Consider the following 24,618-nt stretch of genomic DNA (forward strand, 5'->3'; position numbering starts at 1 on the left):
TGGCGAGCAGTGTGGTCACTAAAGGGTTCGAGAATCCCTTTGCTAATAGAAGTCCCCTCTCAAGTTCCAGGCGGTGAGATGTAGCCTGTGTACTTGAGGGTGTTGAACTGGTCCCTGGTATAGGAGATCCGAGGCATCTGGGAGGATCCACGGGTCCGAGATAGACATGCGTCTGAGCCATGTGAACCATGCCCTTTTCGGCCAAAAGGGAGCTATGAGGATAACTCGCGCCTTGTCTTCCCGAATTTTCCTGAGGACTGTCGGGATTAACGGTATTGGGGGAAATGCGTATGCCAGATGGAAGTTCCACTGGTATAGAAACGCGTTTACTCCCTCCGGGTGTTCTCTTGGGTTGAGAGAATAAAACTTCTTCACTTTCCGATTTTGTTTTGTGGCGAATAAGTCTATTTCTGGAACGCCCCAGTTGGCACATATTTCCCCAAAGACTTCCTGGTTCAGGGACCACTCCCCTTGATGTAATGAGTGACGGCTTAGGAAGTCGGCTACTTGGTTCTCTGATCCTCTTAAGTATGTTCCGGTTAGAGAGAGAAGGTTGCTTTCGGCCCACATAAAAAGCTCTTTGGCTTCTGCCATGAGGAATGGAGATCTTGTGCCCCCTTGGCGATTTATATAGGCTATCGTCGTGTTGTTGTCGGACAACACCACCACATGTCTTCCTTGTATCTCTTCTCCTATTTGAAGAAGTGCTTGCCTCACTGCCGACAGTTCTTTTAGATTGGAAGACGCTGCTGTCATTGAGGCCTCCCATTGACCCTGTAGGATCTGATCTTTCACGTGAGCCCCCCATCCCCATGGGCTCGCATCGGTAGTGAGGACTACTGGATTTTGTATTGTCCATGGTACTGCTTTGATTAGATTAGAACTGGATGGACAAATGTCTTTTTTCGGCCTTACTAACTATGTTATGTTACTATGTTATGTTACTATGTTATACTTACCTACCGCTGTCTGTCCCCGGCGCTCTGCTTCTCTGCTCTGCCTGTGAGCACAGCGGCCGGAAAGCAGAGCGGTGACGTCACCGCTCTGCTTTCCGGCTGCCCGGCGCTCACAGGCAGAGCAGAGAAGCAGAGCGCCGAGGACAGACAGCGGTAGGTAAGTATGAAGCGTTTGTTTTTTTTACTTTAACGATGGTAACCAGGGTAAACATCGGGTTACTAAGCGCGGCCCTGCGCTTAGTAACCCGATGTTTACCCTGGTTACCAGCGAAGACATCGCTGAATCGGCGTCACACACGCCGATTCAGCGATGTCAGCGGGAGAGCCAGCGACTAAACAAAGTTCTGGCCTTTCTTCCCCGACCAGCGACAGCACAGCAGGATCCTGATCGCTGCTGCGTGTCACACTGGACGATATCGCTAGCCAGGACGCTGCAACGTCACGGATCGCTAGCGATATCGTCTAGTGTGACGGTACCTTTAGAGTCTGCTGGCTATAGCGGCCTTTTCAGAAGTTACCGACATTTAGGTGGTAAAAATACACTTTTTCATTCCTATCATGTTACATTATTATTATTATTATTTATTATTATAGCGCCATTTATTCCATGGCGCTTTACATGTGAGGAGGGGTATACATAGTAAAACGAGTACAATAATCTTTAACAATACAAGTCACAACTGGTACAGGAGGAGAGAGGACCCTGCCCGCGAGGGCTCACAATCTACAAGGGATGGGTGAGGATACAGTAGGTGAGGGTAGAGCTGGCCGTGCAGCGGTTTGGTCAATCGGTGGTTACTGCAGGTTGTAGGCTTGTCATTGCATTAATTCCTGAAAATTACCTGAAGGGTTAATAAACTACCTGACAACAGTTTTGAATATGTGTGTGTGTGTGTGTGAGTGGGGGGGGGGGGGGGTCTGTTTTTAAATTGGTCTCACTTGTGGGGGTTTTCAAATATATGGGACCCCTAAAGTCACTTCAAATATGAATAAGTCCCTTAAAAAATACAATTTGTAAATTTCCTTGAAAAAATGAAAAATGACTGCGACATTTTTAAACCTCCTAAAATAATCTACTATATAATTGTCTAAGGGGTACTTCCGTCTGTCCTTCTATCTGTCCGTCACGGATATTCATTGGTCGTGGCCTCTGTCTATCATGGAAATCCAAGTCGTTGATTGGTCGCCGCAAAACAGCCACGACCAATCAGCGACGGGCACAGTCCAGGAGAAAATGGCCGCTCCTTACTCCCCGCAGTCAGTGGCCGGCGCCCGCTCCATACTCCCCGCAGTGTCCCTGGTACCCGCTCCAAACTCCCCGCTCTCCGCAGTGTCCTGGCGCCCGCTCCATACTCCCCGCGGTGTCCCCGGCGCCCGCTTTCTACTTCCCGCGGTGTCCCCGGCGCCCGCTCCATACTCCCGCGGTGTCCCCGGCGCCCGCTCCATACTCCCCGAGGTGTCCCCGGCGCCCGCTCCATACTCCCCGCAGTGTTCCCGGCACCCGCTCCATACTCCCCGCAGTCATTGTCCCCGGCGCTCCGCTCCATACTCCCCTCCGGTAACCGCTAACACAGGGTTAATGCCGGCGGTAATGGACCGCGTTATGCCGCGGGTAACGCACTCCGTTACCGCCGCTATTAACCCTGTGTGTCCACAACCTTTTACTATTGATGCTGCCTATGCTTCTTCAATAGTAAAAGTAATGTTGAAAAAAAACAAAAAGCCTGCTATACTCACCCTCCGTTGTCCGCTGAGGCGCTCGCGCCTGCCGCCATCTTCTTTTCCCAGCGATGCTTTGCGAAATTACCCAGAAGACCTAGCGGTCTTCGCAAAGCATCCTGGGAACGGAAGATGGCGGCAGCCGCACACCCATCGGCGCAGCGACGTTGGATCCCAGGAGGCGGAGAGACAGGACGCTGATGAGCAGGGACCAGAATGGTAAGTATGTTAAACTACAAGGGGCCCTCAGATCGTTAGGTGAGTATATGTTTATTTTTTAACCTGTGACATATGTGGCTGGGCAATATACTACGTGGCTCTGTGCTGTATACTACGTCGCTGTGCAATATACTACGTGGCTCTGTGCTGTATACTACGTCACTGGGCAATATACTACGTGGCTGGGCAATATACTACGTCGCTGTGCAATATACTATGTCGCTGTGCAATATACTACGTCGCTGTGCAATATACTACGTGGCTGGGCAATATACTACGTAGCTGGGCAATATACTACGTAGCTGGGCAATATACTACGTAGCTGGGCAATATACTACGTGGCTGGGCAATTGTTATGATGAGGTAATTCAGTACCACAATGGACATAGAAGTCAGAGCACATACAGTGATCTGACAATAACCCAAAAACATAGAACGAGCTCTGAGACGTGGGAACTCTGCTGACCGCAATCCCTAATCCTCTCCAACCACACTAGAGGCAGCCGTGGATTGCGCCTAACGCTCCCTATGCAACTCGGCACAGCCTGAGAAACTAGCTAGCCTGAAGATAGAAAATAAGCCTACCTTGCCTCAGAGAAATACCCCAAAGGAAAAGGCAGCCCCCACATATAATGACTGTGAGTTAAGATGAAAAGACAAACGTAGAGATGAAATAGATTTAGCAAAGTGAGGCCCGACTTACTAAACAGAGCGAGGATAGGAAAGGTAACTTTGCGGTCAACACAAAACCCTACAAACAACCAAGCAAAGGGGGCAAAAAGACCCTCCGTACCGAACTAACGGCACGGAGGTACACCCTCTGCGTCCCAGAGCTTCCAGCAAGCAAGAAAAAACAAATAGACAAGCTGGACAGAAAAAAACAGCAAACAAAATAGCAAAGCGGAACTTAGCTATGCAGAGCAGCAGGCCACAGGAACGATCCAGGAGGAAACAGGTCCAATACTAGAACATTGACTGGAGGCCAGGATCAAAGCACTAGGTGGAGTTAAATAGAGCAGCACCTAACCACTTCACCACATTACCTGAGGAAGGAAACTCAGAAGCCGCAGTACCACTCTCCTCCACCAACGGAAGCTCACAGAGAGAATCAGCCGAAGTACCACTTGTGACCACAGGAGGGAGCTCTGCCACAGAATTCACAACAGGCAATATACTACTTGGGCTGTGCAATATACTACGTCGCTGTGCAATATACTATGTGGCTGGGCAATATACTACGTAGCTGTGCAATATACTACGTGGCTGGGCAATATACTTCTTGGGCTGTGCAATATACTACGTGGCTGGGCAATATACTTCTTGGGCTGTGCAATATACTATGTGGCTGGGCAATATACTACGTAGCTGTGCAATATACTACGTGGCTGGGCAATATACTTCTTGGGCTGTGCAATACACTACGTGGCTGGGCAATATACTTCTTGGGCTGTGCAATATACTACGTGGCTGGGCAATATACTACGTCGCTGTGCAATATACTACGTGGCTGGGCAATATACTACGTAGCTGGGCAATATACTTCTTGGGCTGTGCAATATACTACGTGGCTGGGCAATATACTACGTCGCTGTGCAATATACTACGTGGCTGGGCAATATACTACGTGGCTGGGCAATATACTACGCGGCTGGGCAATATACTATGCGGCTGGGCAATATACTAGGTGGCTGGGCAATATACTAGGTAGCTGGGCAATATACTACGCGGCTGGGCAATATACTAGGTGGCTGGGCAATATACTACGTGACTGGGCAATATATTACGTGGCTGGGCAATATATTACGTGGCTGGGGAATATATTACGTGGCTGGGCAATATACTATGTGGCTGTGCTACATACTACGTGGACATGCATATTCTAGAATACCCGATGTGTTAGAATCGGCCCACCATCTAGTAACAAAATAAAAGAACATTTTACAAATGGTGCGGATATAAAGCAGGCATGAGGGAAATGACATTTATTTATGTTTTTCTATGGTACGACTATCTGGATTAAAGGATAATCATTCAAAGTTTGAAAATTGCTAATTTTTTAACATTTTTCTCAAATTTCTGATATTTTTTGTAAATAAACAAAACATGTGGACCTAAATTTACCATTATCATACAGTATAATGCGTCACGAAAAAACAATCTCAAAATCACTGAGATTTGTTGAATTGTTCCAGAGTTAGTACTACATAAAGTGACACTGGTCAGATTTAAAAAAAATTGGCCCGGTCACGAAAGGGTTAAAGCCCAGTTTCCTCATTGATCTTCTTTTAAAAGGCTATTCCCATCTTCATAGATAACTATATTCACATAGAGCTTGTAAATGCCAGCAATTCTGAAATTTACCGCTTATTAAAATTTGCAGCAGTTCTTTAGATGTTAACACTTTTGTTTTGTTTACAGCTCGTTGCCCTGGAGACCGACCGCTGCTGTTGCTGTGACTCTTGTCAACCCCATTATAGTCTATGGCCCCCCCCAATCCAGTTTTGGACACAAAACAAAACGAATACAAAAAATATACGCCAGTGGGTCGGCGGCCTTTATATAAAGTACAGACTGTGTGGAACTGAACAAAAAGGAAGAAAAACAGCAAAGGGATCAGAAAAAAAGCAACAAGATAATAAATGATGCAAAACATAAAGAAAAATTCCCCCGCCCCCCACAAAAAAACACCCTTCAACCAGCTATAAAAGCTTTACTGCAACAAATACTAAGTTGAGTGCACACGTTAACAGCAAATACCAAGAAGTAACAGCTTCATCTGCCTGTGATTACGGAAAATGAAAAACAGAAAGAAAACGCTGCGCCTAAAAGGGATCGTCCACACATGACCCCTCCAAGAACCGCAGGACGCTTGGAGAACGCACTCACACCGCCGCCCTGCACCAGCTACACAGGAAGCCCCGCCCCAGCACGCGTGACGTCGTTAGACCACACGTCCCGCCTCTTCCGGCGCCACTTCCGCCCTTCGCCGTTGCCCGACTTCCGGTTAGCTTCGCTCTGTGGTGTAGAGGTTTCGTTCTCACGGGCGGTGCTCGGACGTGTGTGCTCCGGCCGGATAACGCTCGGTGTCACCCGTTGGACCGCGCTCGCCTCCTTTTAGCGCCTTTATTTCAGTCTCCTGCCAAGCTTCTACAAGCCTCCAGCCTGAACTCCTCCGCTCAGCACCGGGAGAGGCCGGGGGTCGGCGGCCTGTGCCCGGAACCAGATACCCGCGCGCCGTCCGGGTCTGAGCCTCCTCCCGCGCCCGCCTCGGCCATGGCGAAGAACTACGACTCGCTGGAGTTTCCTTACTGCGATGAGGTCTCCAAGTACGAGCGGCTGGCCAAGATCGGTCAGGGGACGTTCGGGTGAGTAATGGGGGCGGCCGGTACGGATCTGACTCCGGGACGGGACCGCCATTGTTCTCCGGGGGTGAGAGAGACGGGGGAATCAGTTGTGTATCAGCCAATCAGGGTTGAGCTTGTATGTACGGTGGTGGTGGGGAGAAAATGAAAGCTAAGCTGTGATTGGTTATAATGCCTCTTTTTCCTGAGCACATGTCTTGAAGATTTTACGTTTTTGCTTCTTTGTGCGGCTTCCAATAATATGCATATAAATTACATAGTGAGTGCAAAATAGAAATATTCTGCGCTCTTTCAATTTAAAGATCTGGAATGAAATGGTGATAACAAAAATGCAATTCTCCTATTGTTTTTAATTTTGGCGGGGATTCTGTTTGTATGGTTTTCATTGGTTCGTAAAAAATAATGACGTGGATTCTCGATTACAGCGATACTTGTAAGATCTCAGAGCCTTTACTGGGATTACACCATTTAAATGCCGCTGCTGAAGTGTGCCAGCAGGGGTTAATTTTTTTTTATTTCTGTCTCTACACAACTCTGATCACCTATCTCTGTGGGGGTCCGACCTCAGCCCCCCTCCACCACGTATCATGAGAAATGTCCCTGTGTGAATTGAGCCGTATTGTGCATGTGTGACCACTGCTCCGTTCACTTCTGATTGCGGTATGGGCCGCCCCATAGAAGTGTATGGAGCTGTAGTCCTCTATATGCCCCAAGTGTCTGTAGTCGTCTCTTCAGCATCACATTCAGTGTGGGGCTGCCCCTGACCCGCTGCTTCTCGTGTCTTTCTCTCTTTAGGGAAGTGTTCAAGGCCAAACATCGACAGACGGGGAAGAAGGTGGCGCTGAAGAAAGTTCTGATGGAGAATGAGAAAGAAGGGGTAAGTGGAGAACTGCAGTGTGCAGGATCATTGCTGGCCATGTCATGACTGAGTGTGCAGGATCATTGCTGGCCATGTCATGACTGAGTGTGCAGGATCATTGCTGGCCATGTCATGACTGAGTGTGCAGGAACATTGCTGGCCATGTCATGACTGAGTGTGCAGGATCATTGCTGGCCATGTCATGACTGAGTGTGCAGGATCATTGCTGGCCATGTCATGACTGAGTGTGCAGGATCATTGCTGGCCGTGTCATGACTGAGTGTGCAGGATCATTGCTGGCCGTGTCATGACTGAGTGTGCAGGATCATTGCTGGCCATGTCATGACTGAGTGTGCAGGATCATTGCTGGCCGTGTCATGACTGAGTGTGCAGGATCATTGCTGGCCGTGTCATGACTGAGTGTGCAGGATCATTGCTGGCCATGTCATGACTGAGTGTGCAGGATCATTGCTGGCCGTGTCATGACTGAGTGTGCAGGATCATTGCTGGCCATGTCATGACTGAGTGTGCAGGATCATTGCTGGCCGTGTCATGACTGAGTGTGCAGGATCATTGCTGGCCATGTCATGACTGAGTGTGCAGGATCATTGCTGGCCATGTCATGACTGAGTGTGCAGGATCATTGCTGGCCATGTCATGACTGAGTGTGCAGGATCATTGCTGGCCGTGTCATGACTGAGTGTGCAGGATCATTGCTGGCCGTGTCATGACTGAGTGTGCAGGATCATTGCTGGCCATGTCATGACTGAGTGTGCAGGATCATTGCTGGCCATGTCATGACTGAGTGTGCAGGATCATTGCTGGCCGTGTCATGACTGAGTGTGCAGGATCATTGCTGGCCGTGTCATGACTGAGTGTGCAGGATCATTGCTGGCCATGTCATGATTCTTAGGTTATGTTCACACGTTGCTTTTTGCTGCTTTTTTTTTACTGCAGCCAACACCTGATCTTTTGGCAGAAAAAAAAGCTGCGACAAAAAGCAAGTTTTGCTGCATTTTTCAGGATCCCAAAGTTCAGCTTTGCTTCCACCATACAACTATGAGCAATACAAGGTGTTAGGCTACTAATGCAAGACGTATGTGACACCATAAAACGTTTTTTATTTTTTTTAAATGGGCAATTATTTAGTGGAAAAAGATTTTTACATCTGAACAAATAGTGACTATTCTGTACAAAAAAAAGTTCATATGAGTTCATGAAAAAGTACACAATTGCAAATGTGAAACCAGCAGGGGGAGTTGAATAGGTCAGGAGTAGTTTACCTGGAGTAGGTAGACATTGTTGATTTTCACACATTGGTTGGTCAGCTATTGTTCAGTTTCACACCTTGGTGGCCAATGTTTACTTTTACACATCACAAAGTTAATTAACCTTTACTAGTACAGGGAGACATTATGGGTTTAACTTGGGAAAATAACAAAAATTTCATATACTTCTGAACCTGCTGTTTTTCACTAAAAATTATGCAAAAAAAAAAAAGGGAGAGAAATCGCTGAAAGAATTGACGTGCTGCAGATTTCAATAAAGCGTCAGTATTCCAATTCAGTCAGGAAAAGTGTGCATGAGATTTGCTGTTACTATAAACCACAGCTAATAATTTGGATGAAAAATGCAACACGTGAACATATCCTGAAAGTGAACCTGTCACGTTGTTCCTGCAGTCCAATCTGTGGCCAGAACGGTATAGAGCAGGAGAAGACGAGCAGCTCTATATACATGTTTGTAGGAAAAGGTCCAGTATAGCATTTAATTCATAGGTCCCTGGCAGTTGTATGCAGGAGTCCAGTGGGCGGTCCTATTAATGATAGACAATGCAGACTGGGACCGCCCACTGGACTCCTACATACAAACTCCAGGGATTTAAATGAATAAATTGCTACTTTCGCTAAAACTTTTCCCATAAAAAAAAGTCTGCTCAGCTCCTCCTGCCTGCAGATCAATTTCTAGACACCCCTTTAAGCTCTTAACCGTATTTGTGCAGTTTATTCATTTATCTTTATGTACATTTCACTATTACTGAAGATGACGGTCGTATTGATTACTAACCAAGTACAGGAGGTATAACTATATAATTTTTTTTCTCCTCTCCAGTTCCCGATCACCGCTCTTCGTGAAATCAAAATTCTTCAGCTCCTGAAACATGAAAATGTTGTGAACCTCATTGAGATCTGCAGGACAAAAGGTACAGAATATTCTGTGCATCTGGTGGTGCATGCTCAGACTTCTGCATGTTTTTTAGTGCTTGGCATCGAGGTGAGCGCGATCACTAGATGATTACTTTATAGACTCTATTCAGTGCCAGCAGTTAAAGGGTTTCTTTTCGAGACTGCTAGATTTCCCAGGAAATATCTTATAATGAATCAGTAAGGCTGCGTTCACTGTGGTCTGATTTTGCGTGGATTTTGCTGTCAGCCACGCATGCAGGGGAGCATGGCTGATTTTGCCATCTCCACCTCCAATACTTTTTTTTTTCTCAGCTGTCACACACTGACTTTAAGTCGCCCTATATAACGCTTAAGGAAACAATTTTTATTTTTTTGCCTCTGTCTAAAACAAGACAAAAAAGCCAGTGTTGACTGCAGCCTAACCGATATCTCATGTTTCTAAAATAAAACCTTACCATGTACAATATGCCCCCCCCCCACCTTCACAATATTATAGCTTTATAGTGGTGGGAACCCTCCACGGTCACCGCTATGTGATCACCTTATCTTTGCACTTTGATACGTTCCCTCATTTACTTCTTAATTTTAAGGAATGGAGGCAAAATGTCAGTGTAGGAGGAGCATGTTCAATTATAGAAAAAAAAATGTAGCAGTCCTGAAAAATCTATTTAATTGTATTTGATTGTCTGCTTGCGTTCTTCTAAAATGTAAATACGAAAAGGGTGTCCACTGTGAGGTGCAGACTAAAGTGGATCTCCGTGCATTTAATATCAATGACCTAGAGACGGGAGAATCAATTCACAGGACTCCTGTCCATCGGCCAGATCAGTGATTTATGGCTGCTGGACGGGAGTCCTGTGCATCTCCTTACCTGCTGTCTCACTGGTGTTATTGCAGAGGGACGCACACACACAACGTCACACCCGCCTGACTAATCAAAAGCAGAGAGAGGAGGTAAAGAGATTTGCAGATTACTGCTCCTGTAGATGAACCGGGGTCCTGCGAATCGATTCTCCCATCGATAGACCTGTCCTCAGAATAGGTCTTTACTATCAGATCGGTGGTGGTCCAACAGCCGGAACCCCTCCACCTATCAGCTGCTATTAGCATTGGCTACGGCTGGGTGAAGCACTGATTGTGTCGCATCCGCTGATGACAGCAGCATGGCTGTTGCTAATTTAAGCTGATAGTGGGTGCGATCCCCAGTGATCTGATCTTGATGGTCATTAATGGATGCCGGACAGCTCCTTACAGTGAGCACAATAACGCTTTAGAAGAGCGCAGGCAGATGCGAGCACTAAATGTGGAGGTAACTTTGTGTGGCCAGTAGTAACATCTGCATGTTTTTCCATACTGATACATCATCACTATCCCTTACTAGGTAGTGATGCAGACCTCTATATTAGTGGGATGTGGGAGTCTGCCTTCTGCTCTCCTGCGCTCTGGCACTGAGAGGGTTTACATCACTAACAAAGCTAATCCAGACCAATGTCCAATGGTGGATACAAACCGTCCAGTAACATCTAAGATCCAAATTGGTAGGGGAAAATCTGTAAAATGACAGAAGAAATTCTGCAGCAGCAGAACTGCCCCCTCACCACGTATACTTGTGAAATGCCATCAGTACATTGGGGGGGTAAAAGATTGAAGAAAATGTTGGTCTTGGTTAGTTTTGTAATTTATTAAAGTGCATCTATCGCCTGCCGCAGCTATTTTCAAGTTTTAGCCTGGTGGGGTGGAGGGGGTGCTGCCTATTGTTTTACTGTCACATTGCTGGCATGGCCTCTTGCTGCTGGGCACAGGCGACAGGTACGCTTTAACCAATGCTCCATGTATAAGCTTCTGCTGTGAGTGTCAGAACCTTTCCGAGACTCTCTTGCCCACCTAGTTTCTCCCACAGCGAACCAGTATAATAGATACAAAGGAAGCATCTTCTTGGTGTTTGATTTCTGTGAGCACGACCTAGCGGGGCTGCTGAGCAACACACACGTCAAGTTCACACTCTCCGAGATCAAGAAAGTCATGCAAATGCTCCTCAACGGCCTGTACTACATCCACAGGAACAAGGTGAGGCTCGCCTTCTGCTCTTCTACTGTCTGTGCAGATATAAGCCGTCAGACATTATCTGTAGAGTTCAGGAGAACTGCTGCTGGGTTAGGCTACTTTCACACTAGCGTCGGATTCGGCCCGTCGCAGTGCGTCGGGCCGAGATTCTGACGCTAGCGTTGGATGCGCTGCACAACGGGTGCAGTGGATGCATTTCTCCGGTGCATCCGCTGCCCCATTGTGAGGTGTGGGGAGGTGGGGGCGGAGTTCCGGCCACGCATGCGCGGTCGGAAAAAGCGGTCCGTCGGCAGCAAAAAACGTTAAATTTAACGTTTTTTGCTCCCGGCGGTCCGCCACAACACGGCGCAACCGTCGCACGACGGTTGCGACGTGTGTAAATACGTCGCAATGCGTCGGTAATGTTACTCTATGGGGCAAAAACGCATCCTGCAAACAACTTTGCAGGATGCGTTTTTTCCCCTAAACGACGCATTGCGACGTATTAAAAAAAACGCCAGTGTGAAAGTAGCCTTAGGGTACCGTCACACTAAGCGACGCTGCAGCGATACCGACAACGATGTCGATTGCTGCAGCGGCGCTGTTTGGTCGCTGGAGAGCTGTCACACAGACAGCTCTCCAGCGACCAACGATCCCGAGGTCCCCGGTAACCAGGGTAAACATCGGGTTACTAAGCGCAGGGCCGCGCTTAGTAACCCGATGTTTACCCTGGTTACCAGCGTAAACGTTAAAAAAACAAACACTACATACTTACCTTCAGCTGTCTGTCCTCCGGCGCTCAGCTTTCCTCTGCACTGTCAGCCGGAAAGCAGAGCGGGGACGTCACCGCTCTGCTTTCCGGCTGGCCGGCGCTGACACAGGATGCAGGAGGAGTGCAGAGAAGCAGAGCGCCGGGGACAGACAGCTGAAGGTAAGTATGTAGTGTTTGTTTTTTTAACGTTTACGCTGGTAACCAGGGTAAACATCGAGTTACTAAGTGCGGCCCTGCGCTTAGTAACCCGATTTTTACCCTGGTTACCAGTGAAGACATCGCTGAATCGGCGTCACACGCGCCGATTCAGCGATGTCAGCGGGAGATCCAGCGACGAAAGAAAGTTTCAAACGATCTGCTATGACGTACGATACTCAGCGGGGTCCCTGATCGCAGTAGCGTGTCAGACACAGCGAGATCGTAACGATATCGCTGGAACGTCACGGATCGTGCCGTCCTAGCGATCAAAGTGCCACTGTGTGACGGTACCCTTACAGATGAGTGACTTGTTGTATATTGATTAATGCATTATTTTCTCTGTTTTTCTTTTTTACCAATACAGATCCTTCACAGAGACATGAAAGCTGCAAATGTTCTTATCACCAGAGATGGGGTCCTGAAACTCGCTGATTTTGGGCTAGCAAGGGCATTTAGTCTCTCCAAAAACAGCCAGCCGAACAGATACACTAATCGGGTGGTCACTCTTTGGTATCGGCCCCCTGAGCTGCTTCTAGGTAAGCATGCATTGGCTGAGAAGAAGCAAGAAGCCCCTTCTGACTGTGCAGAAAATTTGTCTAAACTTTTAGAATTGTGAAAACGTTTTATATCATTTCTACCTGAGATTTTACTTATTAGAAGATTGTGGTGCATTGGCCATTAGTAAACTTGTAATTGTTTTTTTTTACTCCCAGGTGAACGAATTTATGGACCACCCATTGACTTATGGGGTGCTGGATGCATCATGGCAGAAATGTGGACCAGAAGCCCAATCATGCAAGGAAATACAGAGCAACATCAGCTGACCCTCATCAGCCAGTTGTGTGGATCCATTACACCTGAGGTTAGTATTGGTTGTGATTCTATGAGATTTAATGGCATCAGAAACCCAAAAGCTGATGACGGACTGGCGTGCATAGAATTAGGCACTAGGGTGATAGTAGTAGATTGGATGAACGCTCTTGTTAAAACCTGCTGTGCCTTTATCGTTATCATCATGAAAGGATGGCGCTGCCGACAGATTTCCTTTCTGAAAACTGGGGACGTAAGGGAAGACTATAGGATTACTTTTCGAAACGTCCTTATCATCCTCTCTTTCCTATTTACAGGTCTGGCCAAATGTGGATAAATATGAACTGTACCAAAAACTGGAACTACCAAAAGGTCAAAAGAGGAAAGTAAAGGAAAGGTTAAAGGCATATGTGAAAGACGCCTACGCTTTAGACCTCATAGACAAGTTGCTCGTCTTGGATCCAGCACAGAGAATCGATAGTGACAATGCCCTCAACCACGACTTCTTTTGGTCCGACCCCATGCCTTCCGACTTGAAGAACATGCTTTCTACACACAACCAGTCCATGTTTGAGTATTTGGCGCCTCCTCGGCGAAGAGGTGGTCACATGCCACAGCAACCAGCTAATCAGGGAAGGAACCCTGCCACAAATCAATCCGAATTTGAACGGGTATTTTGAGGCCATTATCAATAGGAACTATCCATGCTGGCACATGTCGGTCCCTTGTATAGAGAGGAGTAAATCATCCAATGTAATCTAAGTAGCTAATTTCACATATTTATGGAACCAGTATGTTGACTGGACTGATCCGTAATCTAGAATAAAGCAAAAATGTACCCCCGCTGTGGCATCCGGTAAAGACGCTTTCTTGTTATGTGGAAGTCTAGCCTAATGGTTAGCACCTTGGCACTGTGTGCCACCCAGAGCTGATCCGCTCGCTGTGAATGGACTGAGTTTCCTTATTACATTATCTTGTTGCATATGCTCATATCTGAAATCTTCTCCTTCAGGGAGTAGCAAATGATAGCCATAATGATCAGCACTGATGAGAAGGAATCGTTGCATCGATAACTGTAATATGTTCTCGTTTTAGTTTTTTTATTTCTTTGTTTTCTATAGTATGTATGAAAGAGAGATGTTATTAAATGGTCTCCTCTTACTCCTTGTCTTGTTCTTGCTTCTCATTGTCATTCACTGCGGCGATGAGGTCGGTTGGGTTCCAGACATGATCGCTCAATGGTACGGATCACAAGTCATAACTCTGAAGATTTGGGCTCATCCAGATGTCCATTTTTCACCTGATTTTTTTTTTTTTACAGCTAGAACTTGTACTCAGGATAGTCTTAGACTGTTTTCATCTGTTTATTTTTTTTGTGCTCCTCGCAATATTGCAGAGGCATGACCAGTGTTGGTCCAAATGTCTGCTCAAAATCAACAATACTAGACTATGAGTCGTGAAAAAAACTAGACACCACTTAGATGCCAATCCTGTATGTTGATTACTGACTGATAGGAGAAACTTTTTGTTTCCCCTCATCCAAGAAAAACTGATGAAATGTGGATGAAAACTGGGATGAAAAACTCTGATAAAGCTTTATCCATTTTTCTCATACATGAAAAAAACAGGCATCTGAATAAGGGTTTACGCAGTAAGGCCAAGTACAGATGTCTGTAGTGCGGCTATTTTTATAGGTCCTATTACTCTAGGAAAATGAACTCAACCAAGTTTCATTCAGTGGAGCCACAAGGTGTCACCTAAATTTATACAGATACACCTATATAGTAAATTATGCTGCTTACTAGATGGCAGCCCGATTCTAAAGAATCGGGAGTCTAGAATCCATATATACTTTATTTATTCAAATGTAAGAATAATACAATTAATAAATAATAGTAAGAAATAACAAAAATAATAGGCAGTATATGGAGAAAACACCAAACAAAAGTTCAAAATTGGTGTGAAAATGTCACTGAACCACTTCACAACTAAATATATATAGTTCTGGTAAATGGTATTATCATTTTTTTGACGAAATTCGGCAGGAGCTTGAAGAGCAACATCACTGGGCCCGCCTCCACGCAGTAGAAACTTGCTGTGAGGTAAAAATTCAAAAATCACACCAAAATGGCGGGCGGAGTGTGTCACAGTACGGCACGTTTCTGATTGGTCGCTCGCAGCAGGCGGCAACCAATCAGACACTGGACACTGTTGACGTCACTTATCTCCGGACATTAGCTCCGGACATTAGCTCCGGACATTAGCTCCGGACAAAGCCACGGAAGTTGGCACAAATTGCAGGAAGTAGTATTCTAGGCAATTAATCTCCGGACATTAGCTCCGGACAAAGCCACGGAAGTTGGCACAAATTGCAGGAAGTAGTATTCTAGGCAATTATATTAGATGAGAACACCAAAAAATCCACAAGGAAAGGCCAATAAACCTTTACAACAGTAAAAACAATTGATAAAAATACAATAGTGTATTTATGAAGAAAACAGAAAAACAAACAAAAGTCTGTGGGGAAAACCCAGGATGGTAGGTAATGCGTATGTATAAAAATACAAATCTATAAATGTGTGACAAGTAAAGGGATGACTAAGAATATAACAATCCTGTAGCTATAGTATATATACTGCAGTCAGGGGAATAGTACGGAGAACTAAGATGGCATACAGGATATAGTATATATCATGTCAAATTCATAGAATTCATGTAGCCATCAGTAAACAAGTATAAAGTGGAAAGCGATACATATGCAAAATGTCAAATATATACGGTACTCTAGACATAGAAAAGACTGGCATTGTAACGCCAATGTGCATCATGACGAATAAGTGTTAGTGAGATGCCCGCCAGGGCAGTGGGGTACTCTGTACCGGGTCCAGTCGCAATTATAAAGTGGTGGTCACGGTGGCAGAAACCCGGTCCATGGCCCTGGGCGCCCAAGTAAAAGTAATGGTCTTTAAAGGGGTTGTGGAAAAAAAAAAGTTTGTGACGCCACCTGTGGTTCTCAGTCAGAGGTGACCGACACTGCTTAAAGGGGTCCTCTGGGGGCGATGGTGTTGCAGCAAAGATGGTGTCGCTTCCCACAGGTGAAGCGGTGTCCCCAGGGCTCCCGCTGTATTTGGCAGGAATGGTGAATGCCGGCAAATAAATGGAGGGCACAGGGTTGCAGTCTTTGCCTGGTTTACTGGTGTTTAGCCGCCTCAGTCCAGGGTACCAGCAACAGGTAAAGATGGAGTCCAGGCAGCCCAAAGGTGGAAATCCCGTTGACAAGTCCGTTTGGGAGCCTACCACGCTGGTCTGTGGTCCCTTGCTGCCTGTAGCTCTCTAATAAGGCACTCTTTCTTCCCTGTCCAGGGACAGTACCTGCACGGTAGGCAACTTGAGCCATCCCTTTGGGGTTTCTGTCCATGGCGACTCCGTACTCTGATTGCTGCTGTACCTCAGGTATTATGTGGGCAATTCCTTTTTAGTTTCCTGCCCTCCGGATCTGCCGTGGGACCTGTAGTCCCTCACAACCTCGGGCTCCCGGTGCCCGGTTTCTGCGCTCAGCTTAGAGAGGCCCAGTAGCAGTCCTCCTCTAGCTCCTAAGTACCTCTGTCCTCCATCACTGCTACCAACTGTCGACTGTAACTGCCTAGCAACTAACTCCTCCCGACCAGAGAGAGCAGCTCCCCTCAAGTCGGATGTAGAGCTCCCCCTTCTGTCCTGGAGTCAAAATGTGTTGCATGTAAGGTTACCTGCCAAAGGGATTACTCCTGTGTCCAGGCATGGCATTTCCCTCCCCGAGAGAAGGGCAATACCACTGTGGTACCTGAACTCCTGGGGTGCCGCATTAGCATTGCCCTTTACATACATGTCATAGACATAGATTACTAAGGACAAACAAACATATTTGGGGACCAGCATTCCATCACCCCTGGACGAAGCATTTCAATGCAAAACGACATGTATCTAATGGGCAGTGCTGACACTTATTGGTCATGATGCACATTGGCATTACAATGACAGTCTTCTCTTTGTCTAGAGTATATAATTGACATGCATATGTATGTATTGCTCTCTACTTTATACTTGTTTACTCTTGGCTACATGAATTATATGAATTTGACATGATACTTCTCTAAGGTATCTACAATATTTTGCCATAGCGTCACCTATCCAGTACATGACACTTTCCAAAGGTCTCCGGTCATAGATTACGGTACTCAATTTTGTGTATTTTTGTTAGGGGTGGGACCTGCATTTTTCATCCTAATTACTACTTCCTTAAATGTTTTTTTTCTTCTAGAAAATTTTTTGGCATATCAACAGGACCTGTATCTGTCAAAAAAGTGTCACTGTCAGAAATGCATCAGATATGAGGACCAATACTCGATCAATATGTACTTTTATTCCATGGATTATCCAGTACAGTCAATACAGTGACACATTTCTGCTTTAAATTCCAAAGTCTTTTTCAAACCAGACATTACCCAGAAATTAGGCATCATCTGAAGTAGATTAGTGGTGTATCCAGCAGACCTCACAAAACACTAACATAATCCAATTGTTTTAATTGGTTTAACAGCTTTGTGTGATTACCAAATTCTAACCAGGGGATGAAGACTTTGTAAGGAGCATTTATATTCGTTGAAAAAATTTCAAGTATAGTTGATGTATTCTATTCCCATTCATTCTAAACATTTCCAAGAATTATAATTATGAATGTTTTCATTTCATTCAGTTTAGACTCGTGTAAGAGTTTGGCACATGCTGCATCGCAGCAAAAATCTCAAAAACATTTAATGTGTACTCATTACCACCTCTTTAAATGTATTTTTTTTCTTCATAGGATTGGTTGGTATGGTGATGGTTTATGCCCAGGTTAAATATGTCCAATGAGCAAAATACATCGGGCCATCTGCTGTCAACTATAATGAAAACCGTATGAAAATGGGGCTACCGGACGACCGCCTGGCAATGTTTGTCACTTATGAATAATAATAAACCAAAAAAAGAAAACAGAATGGACTATGAAACAGGCCCGCACAACCATAGAAAGTAGAAAAATAACACAATGTTTATTGAACATCACAGCAAAACATATAAAAACATTTAAAATGTACCAATAGTGTACAAAAACACCCCTATTCAAATGCCCTACAAATAAGTATGAAGTCGACATGAAACATAATACAATGGGTCAGCATAATATATGTCACCTTATATAGATGAAATAATACCCCCTAGTTGAAAGGGAAACGCATCCATATATGCATAAGAGGATGGACTAGGCACTGCACCCTATAACATTTATTTGTGTATACAGCTTGAGTGCACCCTTTACAAGTGTTTATGAATAATAATAAACGTGCCAATCGACTTGCTATATTCATTCTTTGAGTGGTAATGTATCTGCCTGTGTATAAAGACTCTGAGCTCTATAGTAGACTTCACTGAATCCAAGCTAGAAATAGTGTTGACGACAGTCTAGTCTATCTTTGTCTAATGTTTTTCCACAGACGGACTCTAGATGGCAGCCTAATCAATGTCTGGTTTGCTTAATGCAATTCTATAGTCTGACACAAGATGGCAGTCAAACAGAAATGCGAATGAAGAGGTCAGTGCCAAACTTGTGACATGCGCTCCATTACCAGCCCCCTACATCCATGTGCCGGCATTCAACAACTGTAGAATAGCCTGTGGCGAACAGAAGGATGGATGTAAGGTAAATGTGAGAATCAGACTGCACTCAGATGTCATCCGAGTGCAGTCCTATTGGAATACCTGGGGTGGACCCACAGATCCACGACAACGAACCTCCCAAGGGTGAGCTGACCAGGTAGACCACCCCCTATACAGGGAGCGTTAGGGGCAGACCCAAGGGAGACTATTGCCGCAGAAGCTGGAACCCGGAGACAGATAGTAGGAAGTACAAGATAGAGAAGCTAGGCGCAGGACGGACAGAGTGAGACAAGATGAAATACAGTTAGGTAAGAGCTGGGAACCGTTGAGACCAAAGGAGAACTGCGAAGGGGAAGACACAAAGGAAGCCGGACAGGACAGAGACTCCAGACTACATAGTACGGAGAGGACACTGGGAGGACTGGACTGGACGAGGAGACAAGGAAGCCTGGGAAGGCAGAGAAGCTGAACTAGCTGGACAGAGCGGAGACTCAGAACAGGCAGTGCAAAGACAATGGTAGACCTGAGTCACAGAAGCACAAATGACAGACAGGCAAGGAGCAGAGGAAGGAATCACCTTATACCTTATATACATGGAGTGCTGGAGAACTTCCAGGTCACGGTCCTCCAGGGTCACAAAGAGGAGATACAGAGCGCCTGCAAATCAGAAAGAGGAAGTGCTGGAGTGGGTGGTGCGCACGCGCACCCGACGAGAACCAGAGAGCAGAGAATGAAGGAGAGGACGGGCGCCTGCAGGAGGAGCGCGCCACAGCGGGTAAGAATGAGCGGAAGGAGTGGCCATGACAGTAAGCTGATTCAACATTCATCAATATTTTAGTTAAGTCTGATAGATTACACACCAAGGGGTGGAGTTGTGCCAAAATGTTGTGTTTGTTTTTTTATTTAAATGTCACGCATCATAAGAGCGCATAAACAATAGACTTTTAAAAAAAGGTGCCAAAAGGATAATGAATTGGGTGCAAAAAAAGGCGTAAAGTCAATATTTTTAGAAAAAGTTTGGAGAGGTCCAGCCATACTTTTGCAAAAATCTACCCTGTTGAGCTTGCACTTAGCTGTGATCCTGCATTGTAAAGATACAGTGGCTTGCAAAAGTTTTCAAGACAATCCCTTGGCTTTTTACCTATTTTGTTACATTACAACCTGAGTTTAAATATTTTTGTAATCCAATTTGTGTGTGATACATCAGAAATAAATAGTCTTAAGTTTAGGAATGTATAGTGAGAAAAATAAAAGCAAAAATTAAATTTATGGGATCAAATAACTAAAAATTGGCATGTGCATTTGTATTCACCCCTTTTGCGATGAAGCCCCTAAAAATTTCCAGTGCAAGCAATTCCCTTCATAAGTCCCATGCTCAGTGACTGGACGTCCCCCTGTGTGCAATCTAAGTGTCACATGGTTGTCAGTTTATACACTTTACCTTTTCTGAAAGGCCACAGAGGCTCCAACACCATTAGCAAGAGGCATCACTGACCAAACACCATGAAGACCAAGGAGATCTCCAAACACCATGAAGACCAAGAACATCTCCAAACAAGTCAGGTGCAAAGTTGTTGAGAAGTACCAGTCAGGGTTAGGTTATAAATAATATCCCAATCTCTGATGATCCCCAGAGCACCATCAAATCCATTATCATTAAAAAAAACGACACCACAACAAACCTGCCAAGAGAGGGCACTCACCAAAACTCTCAGCCCGGGCAAGGAGGGCAATAATCAGAGAGGCAGCACAGAAACCAAAGGTAACCCTGAAGGAGCAGCAGAGTTCCCAAGCAGAGACTGGAATATCTGTCCATACGACCACAATAAGCCGTACGCTACATAGAGTTGGCCTTTATGGAAGAATGGGAAGAAAAATTGTAAGGCTCATTTTGAGTTTGCCAAAAGACATGTGGGAGACTCCCCAAATATATGGAGGAAGGTGTTGTAGTCAGATTAGACCAAAATTGAACTTTTTGGCCACCAAGGTAAACACTATGTCTGCCGCCAAACCAACACAGATCATCACCCAAAGAACACCACCCCCACAGTGAAACATGGTGTTTTTCGACAGCAGGGACAGGGAAAATGGTCCAAGTGAAGGGGAAGATGGATGATGCGAAATGCAGCGTTATTCTTGAGCAAAACTTGTTTCAGTCTGTCAGTGATTTGAGACTAGTATGGAGGTTCACCTTTCAACAAGAAAATAACCTAAAGCATTCTGCTAAAGCAACACTCGAATGGTTTCAGAGGAAACGTGTTAATGTTTTGGAGTGACCTAGTCAAAGCCCAGACCTTAATCCAATTGAGAATCTGTGGTCAGACTTGAAGATTGCTGTTCACCAGAGGAAGCTATATACCGTGAAGGAACTGAAGCATGTTTGCCTTGAGGAATGGGCAAAAATCCCAGTGGTAAGATGTAGAAAGCTCATAGGGACTTATCTAAAGCAACTTGCAGCTGTAATTGCTGTAAAAGGAGGCTCTACAAAGTACTGACTTTAGGGGGTTGAATACATATGCACATGCCAATTTTTAATTATTTGATCTCATATATTTTATTTTATGCCTATATTTTTCTCACTTTACCAACTTAGACTATTTAGTGCTGATTAGTGATCCGCAAACGTGCTCGAGTGTTATCCGAGTATCTTGGGGCATGTTCAGATAATATGTTAGAGTCACTGCGGCTGCATGTGATATCACATTTTTTGTTTCTTCTACTCTTCCCGTCAATTACCCCCACCCCTTTTTTGCTTTCCCATGTTTTCTTCCCTTTCCTACTCATTCCCACCTTGCTTATTTATTATTGCTTGTAATTTATACACTATTTGACTATTATTGAAAACGCACTCACAGGCTTTTGTCTATTTCATGAGCAATATTTTACTGTAACAATTTATCAGATGTTGTAATATGCTCTAGCTCACACACCTCTTTACTCACGCACTGTTGAATTCATACTTACAGTTTTTTGCCTGTCTTATTGGTAACACTTTATTATTGTTATATAGCATATCAGATGTTTTAAAATTCTGTATTATGATAATACTCATTATGTCACTCACTCTACCTTTTTATCATATGTTTCTTTTTTATATGCACTTCTGCACTTTACATATGCACTACACTTTCTGGTCTATCTGATCGGTATTTCCTGTGATTCGACAGTGCGGTCCAGCATGAAACTCACATGACGTCATTTCCACCTGGACACAGCGTCAACATGTGATGCTCTCATTCGGTACAGGGTGGAGCGAATGCTGGCGTCACTTATGCCTGGCGTGCCGCACTCACTTGGAGATGCGTCACACTGGGTGGAACTGACGTTGGTGCTACCATGCATGGTGGATGGGGACACTTTAGTGAACATCTATGAGTGATTTAATCAAGGCATGCGAAAGTGATTGGCAATCCGTTCTTTATATACCTTTTACCTCAATACATCTAGGTTCCCTCTTTGAAGCCACAGACGAAACGTGTGTCGGGCATGTGAGGCCACAGTGGGGTTAGTACTTGATATCACTTTGACATCTTTTCCACATACATCATGTTATCATTGTGCTTTGCTACTTTAAATCATCACCCTGCCGTCTCTTCTACATATATTACATACATTATGTCATCGTGATATTAGCCTTTGCAAGTCGTATTGTACTTGAATAAGGACCATTTTTTAGCTCAGGTTTTCCTTAATAAACTTAATAAGTTTTTATTTGCACAGTGATATTTGCACAGCTTTTTCAGATGCAATAGTCAATTTATGATACTGATTCCACCATTGGGTTTTTCATTATACTTTTATCTGAGTGCCTTTCATCAATGTTTTTATAACATATTGTGTTGAACTCACTGAATATTACATTTATTTGAGTCTGTGCTTTTCCCTGTTCACAATTATTTACAATTTTGGACAAAAGACTATGCAACTCATGGCCATGTCTTACCTTTAATAACATGTGTAATGCGTTTGTATTCTATTTTATACCATCTTATGATAGCTGCACTGGACTGCAATATTGTGAGGATTCTCTTTTCCTTGTTATTTCTAATTGTTTTTTACCCCTTTACTACCCTGTGGGTTTTCCGTTTTTCCTTTTCCGTTTTTTGCTCACCTTCTTCCCAGAGCCAAAACTTTTTTTATTTTTTTGGTCAATATGGCCTTGTCAAGGCTTGTTTTTGTGAGTTGTACTTTTGAAAGACACCATTGTTTTACCATATTGTGCGCTGGAAAATGGGAAAAAACATCAAAGTTTAGTGAAATTGCAAAAATAGTGCAATTCCACAATTGTTTTTTTTTTACTATGTTCAGTAAATGCTAAAACTGACTTTTTATATTTTTAAAAACATTTTTTTTTCCTTCATTTTTTACTTGCTTCAATAGTCTCCATGGGGGAGACTAGAAGCTGCGATCATCCGATCGCCTGTTTTATGTGTAGCTAAAATGATCATCTGTTATATTAGTGACCCCTGTTAAATTGCTGCTGTTGGAGATTGACAGCGTCATTTAAGATGTTAACAGCCGCTGGTGGATTGCGATTCCACCCGCGACTGTGAGCGGCACATGACATCTGAAGAAATCAGCTGACATGCCAGAAAATATGCAGGGACAAGACCTATGACTTCATAGGTTGTGAAGGGGTTAATATTTTCTGATAAATAAAATTTACATTGTTTTGAGCAATTAGTTGTGTATCGTGTTTATAGGTTTCACATTTTGATGGATACACAACAACTAATTATTTGATTTATTTGTGTTTATATTATCTAAGCATGCCCAAGATACTCAGATAACACCCTGTCATGCTTGGATAACACTTTATGTGAGCATGTTCGCCCATCACTAGTACTGATAAATCACATATAAATCAGATTACAAAAATATTTCAACGCAGGATTTAATGTAACAAAATAAGTACAAAACCAAGAAGGACAATACTTTTGCAAGCTACTGTATTACATTATTTTATATGGAGGAGGTACTATTATAATCAAGGACAGAAATAATACTAGGAAACCTGGCGCTGTGCCTTCATCCTTTACCCTTAAAGTTCTCATATACTTTCAATAATGATTGATCGCCTGTTTCGAGAGGCCATACACACTCCGGACGGGCTCCAAGAAGCTTGCAATAGCACACCCAGTTACAGCCCATTTTGTTTAATTTGTATAAATGCATTTACAGCTCTGGCAAAAATTAAGAGACCACTGCAAAATGGTCAGTTTGTCTGATTTTTCTCTTTATAGGTATATGGAGCGCCCCCAAGGGTCGTGGGGTACTCAGATCCGGGCCCTTCTGTTCTCAGTGGGGATGTCACGGTGGCTGACCCGGTCCGTGGCCCTCGGGAGGTCCGTTGATGATGTGGGGGAAAGGTCTTTAAAGGGGTAATGTTCGTTACGCCACCTGTGGTATTCGGTCAGGGTGACCGACGCTGCTTAGGGGTCAGCTGGGGTGATGTTATGGCAGCTAGATGGTATACCTTCCCACAGGTGAAGTATGTCCTCAGGGCTTCCCAGAGTGTAGATGGTGATGGTGGATGGTGCAAGGCGCGGTGAATAACGAGGACACAATGGGTGCAGTCTCTTTACCTTTACTGAAGGCTTCAGCATCCACAGTCCAGGGTGCCGGATGACAGGGTAGGCAGAGTCCGGCCGGTCTGAAGGCAAATCCAGAGTCCCCTTATCTAGGTGGAATTCAATAGCCTTCCTATGCGCACAGTAACATAGTAGGTCCTTACTTGCATAAGCTCCAATAAGGTCCTCACTGTTGTTACTCCTCTCACTGTTCCCCGTGGTCGGATAGAACACAACACGTATGACCGGTG

At 44.7% G+C, this 24,618-nt stretch overlaps 1 protein-coding gene across 2 annotated transcripts; it reads left to right on the top strand.

The window, feature by feature from the left end:
• Positions 1 to 5,895: 5,895 nt before the first annotated feature.
• Positions 5,896 to 14,285, top strand: CDK9 (cyclin dependent kinase 9). 2 transcript variants are annotated; one of them, XM_069748211.1, is made up of 7 exons: positions 5,896 to 6,259; positions 7,052 to 7,133; positions 9,228 to 9,318; positions 11,202 to 11,368; positions 12,679 to 12,850; positions 13,028 to 13,176; positions 13,442 to 14,285. In XM_069748211.1, exons 1-7 carry the CDS (start codon positions 6,168 to 6,170, stop codon positions 13,802 to 13,804), a joined length of 1,116 nt encoding a protein of 371 aa, XP_069604312.1. In that variant the 5' UTR covers positions 5,896 to 6,167; the 3' UTR covers positions 13,805 to 14,285. The 2 variants fall into 2 exon arrangements, with proteins under 2 accessions (XP_069604312.1, XP_069604311.1); XM_069748210.1 differs by having other exon boundaries at positions 5,900 to 6,259; positions 11,190 to 11,368.
• Positions 14,286 to 24,618: the final 10,333 nt, after the last annotated feature.

The sequence above is a fragment of the Ranitomeya imitator genome, chromosome 2, assembly GCF_032444005.1.
Source record: "Ranitomeya imitator isolate aRanImi1 chromosome 2, aRanImi1.pri, whole genome shotgun sequence".
Lineage (NCBI taxonomy): Eukaryota > Metazoa > Chordata > Amphibia > Anura > Dendrobatidae > Ranitomeya > Ranitomeya imitator.

Coding starts and splice junctions, on each gene's coding strand:
- CDK9 (XM_069748210.1), top strand. CDS start 6,168: ATGGCGAAGAACTACGACTCGCTGGAGTTTCCTTACTGCGATGAGGTC. Junction 6,260..7,051: donor ATCGGTCAGGGGACGTTCGG/GTGAGTAATGGG, acceptor TTCTCTCTTTAG/GGAAGTGTTCAAGGCCAAAC. Junction 13,177..13,441: donor GTGGATCCATTACACCTGAG/GTTAGTATTGGT, acceptor TCCTATTTACAG/GTCTGGCCAAATGTGGATAA.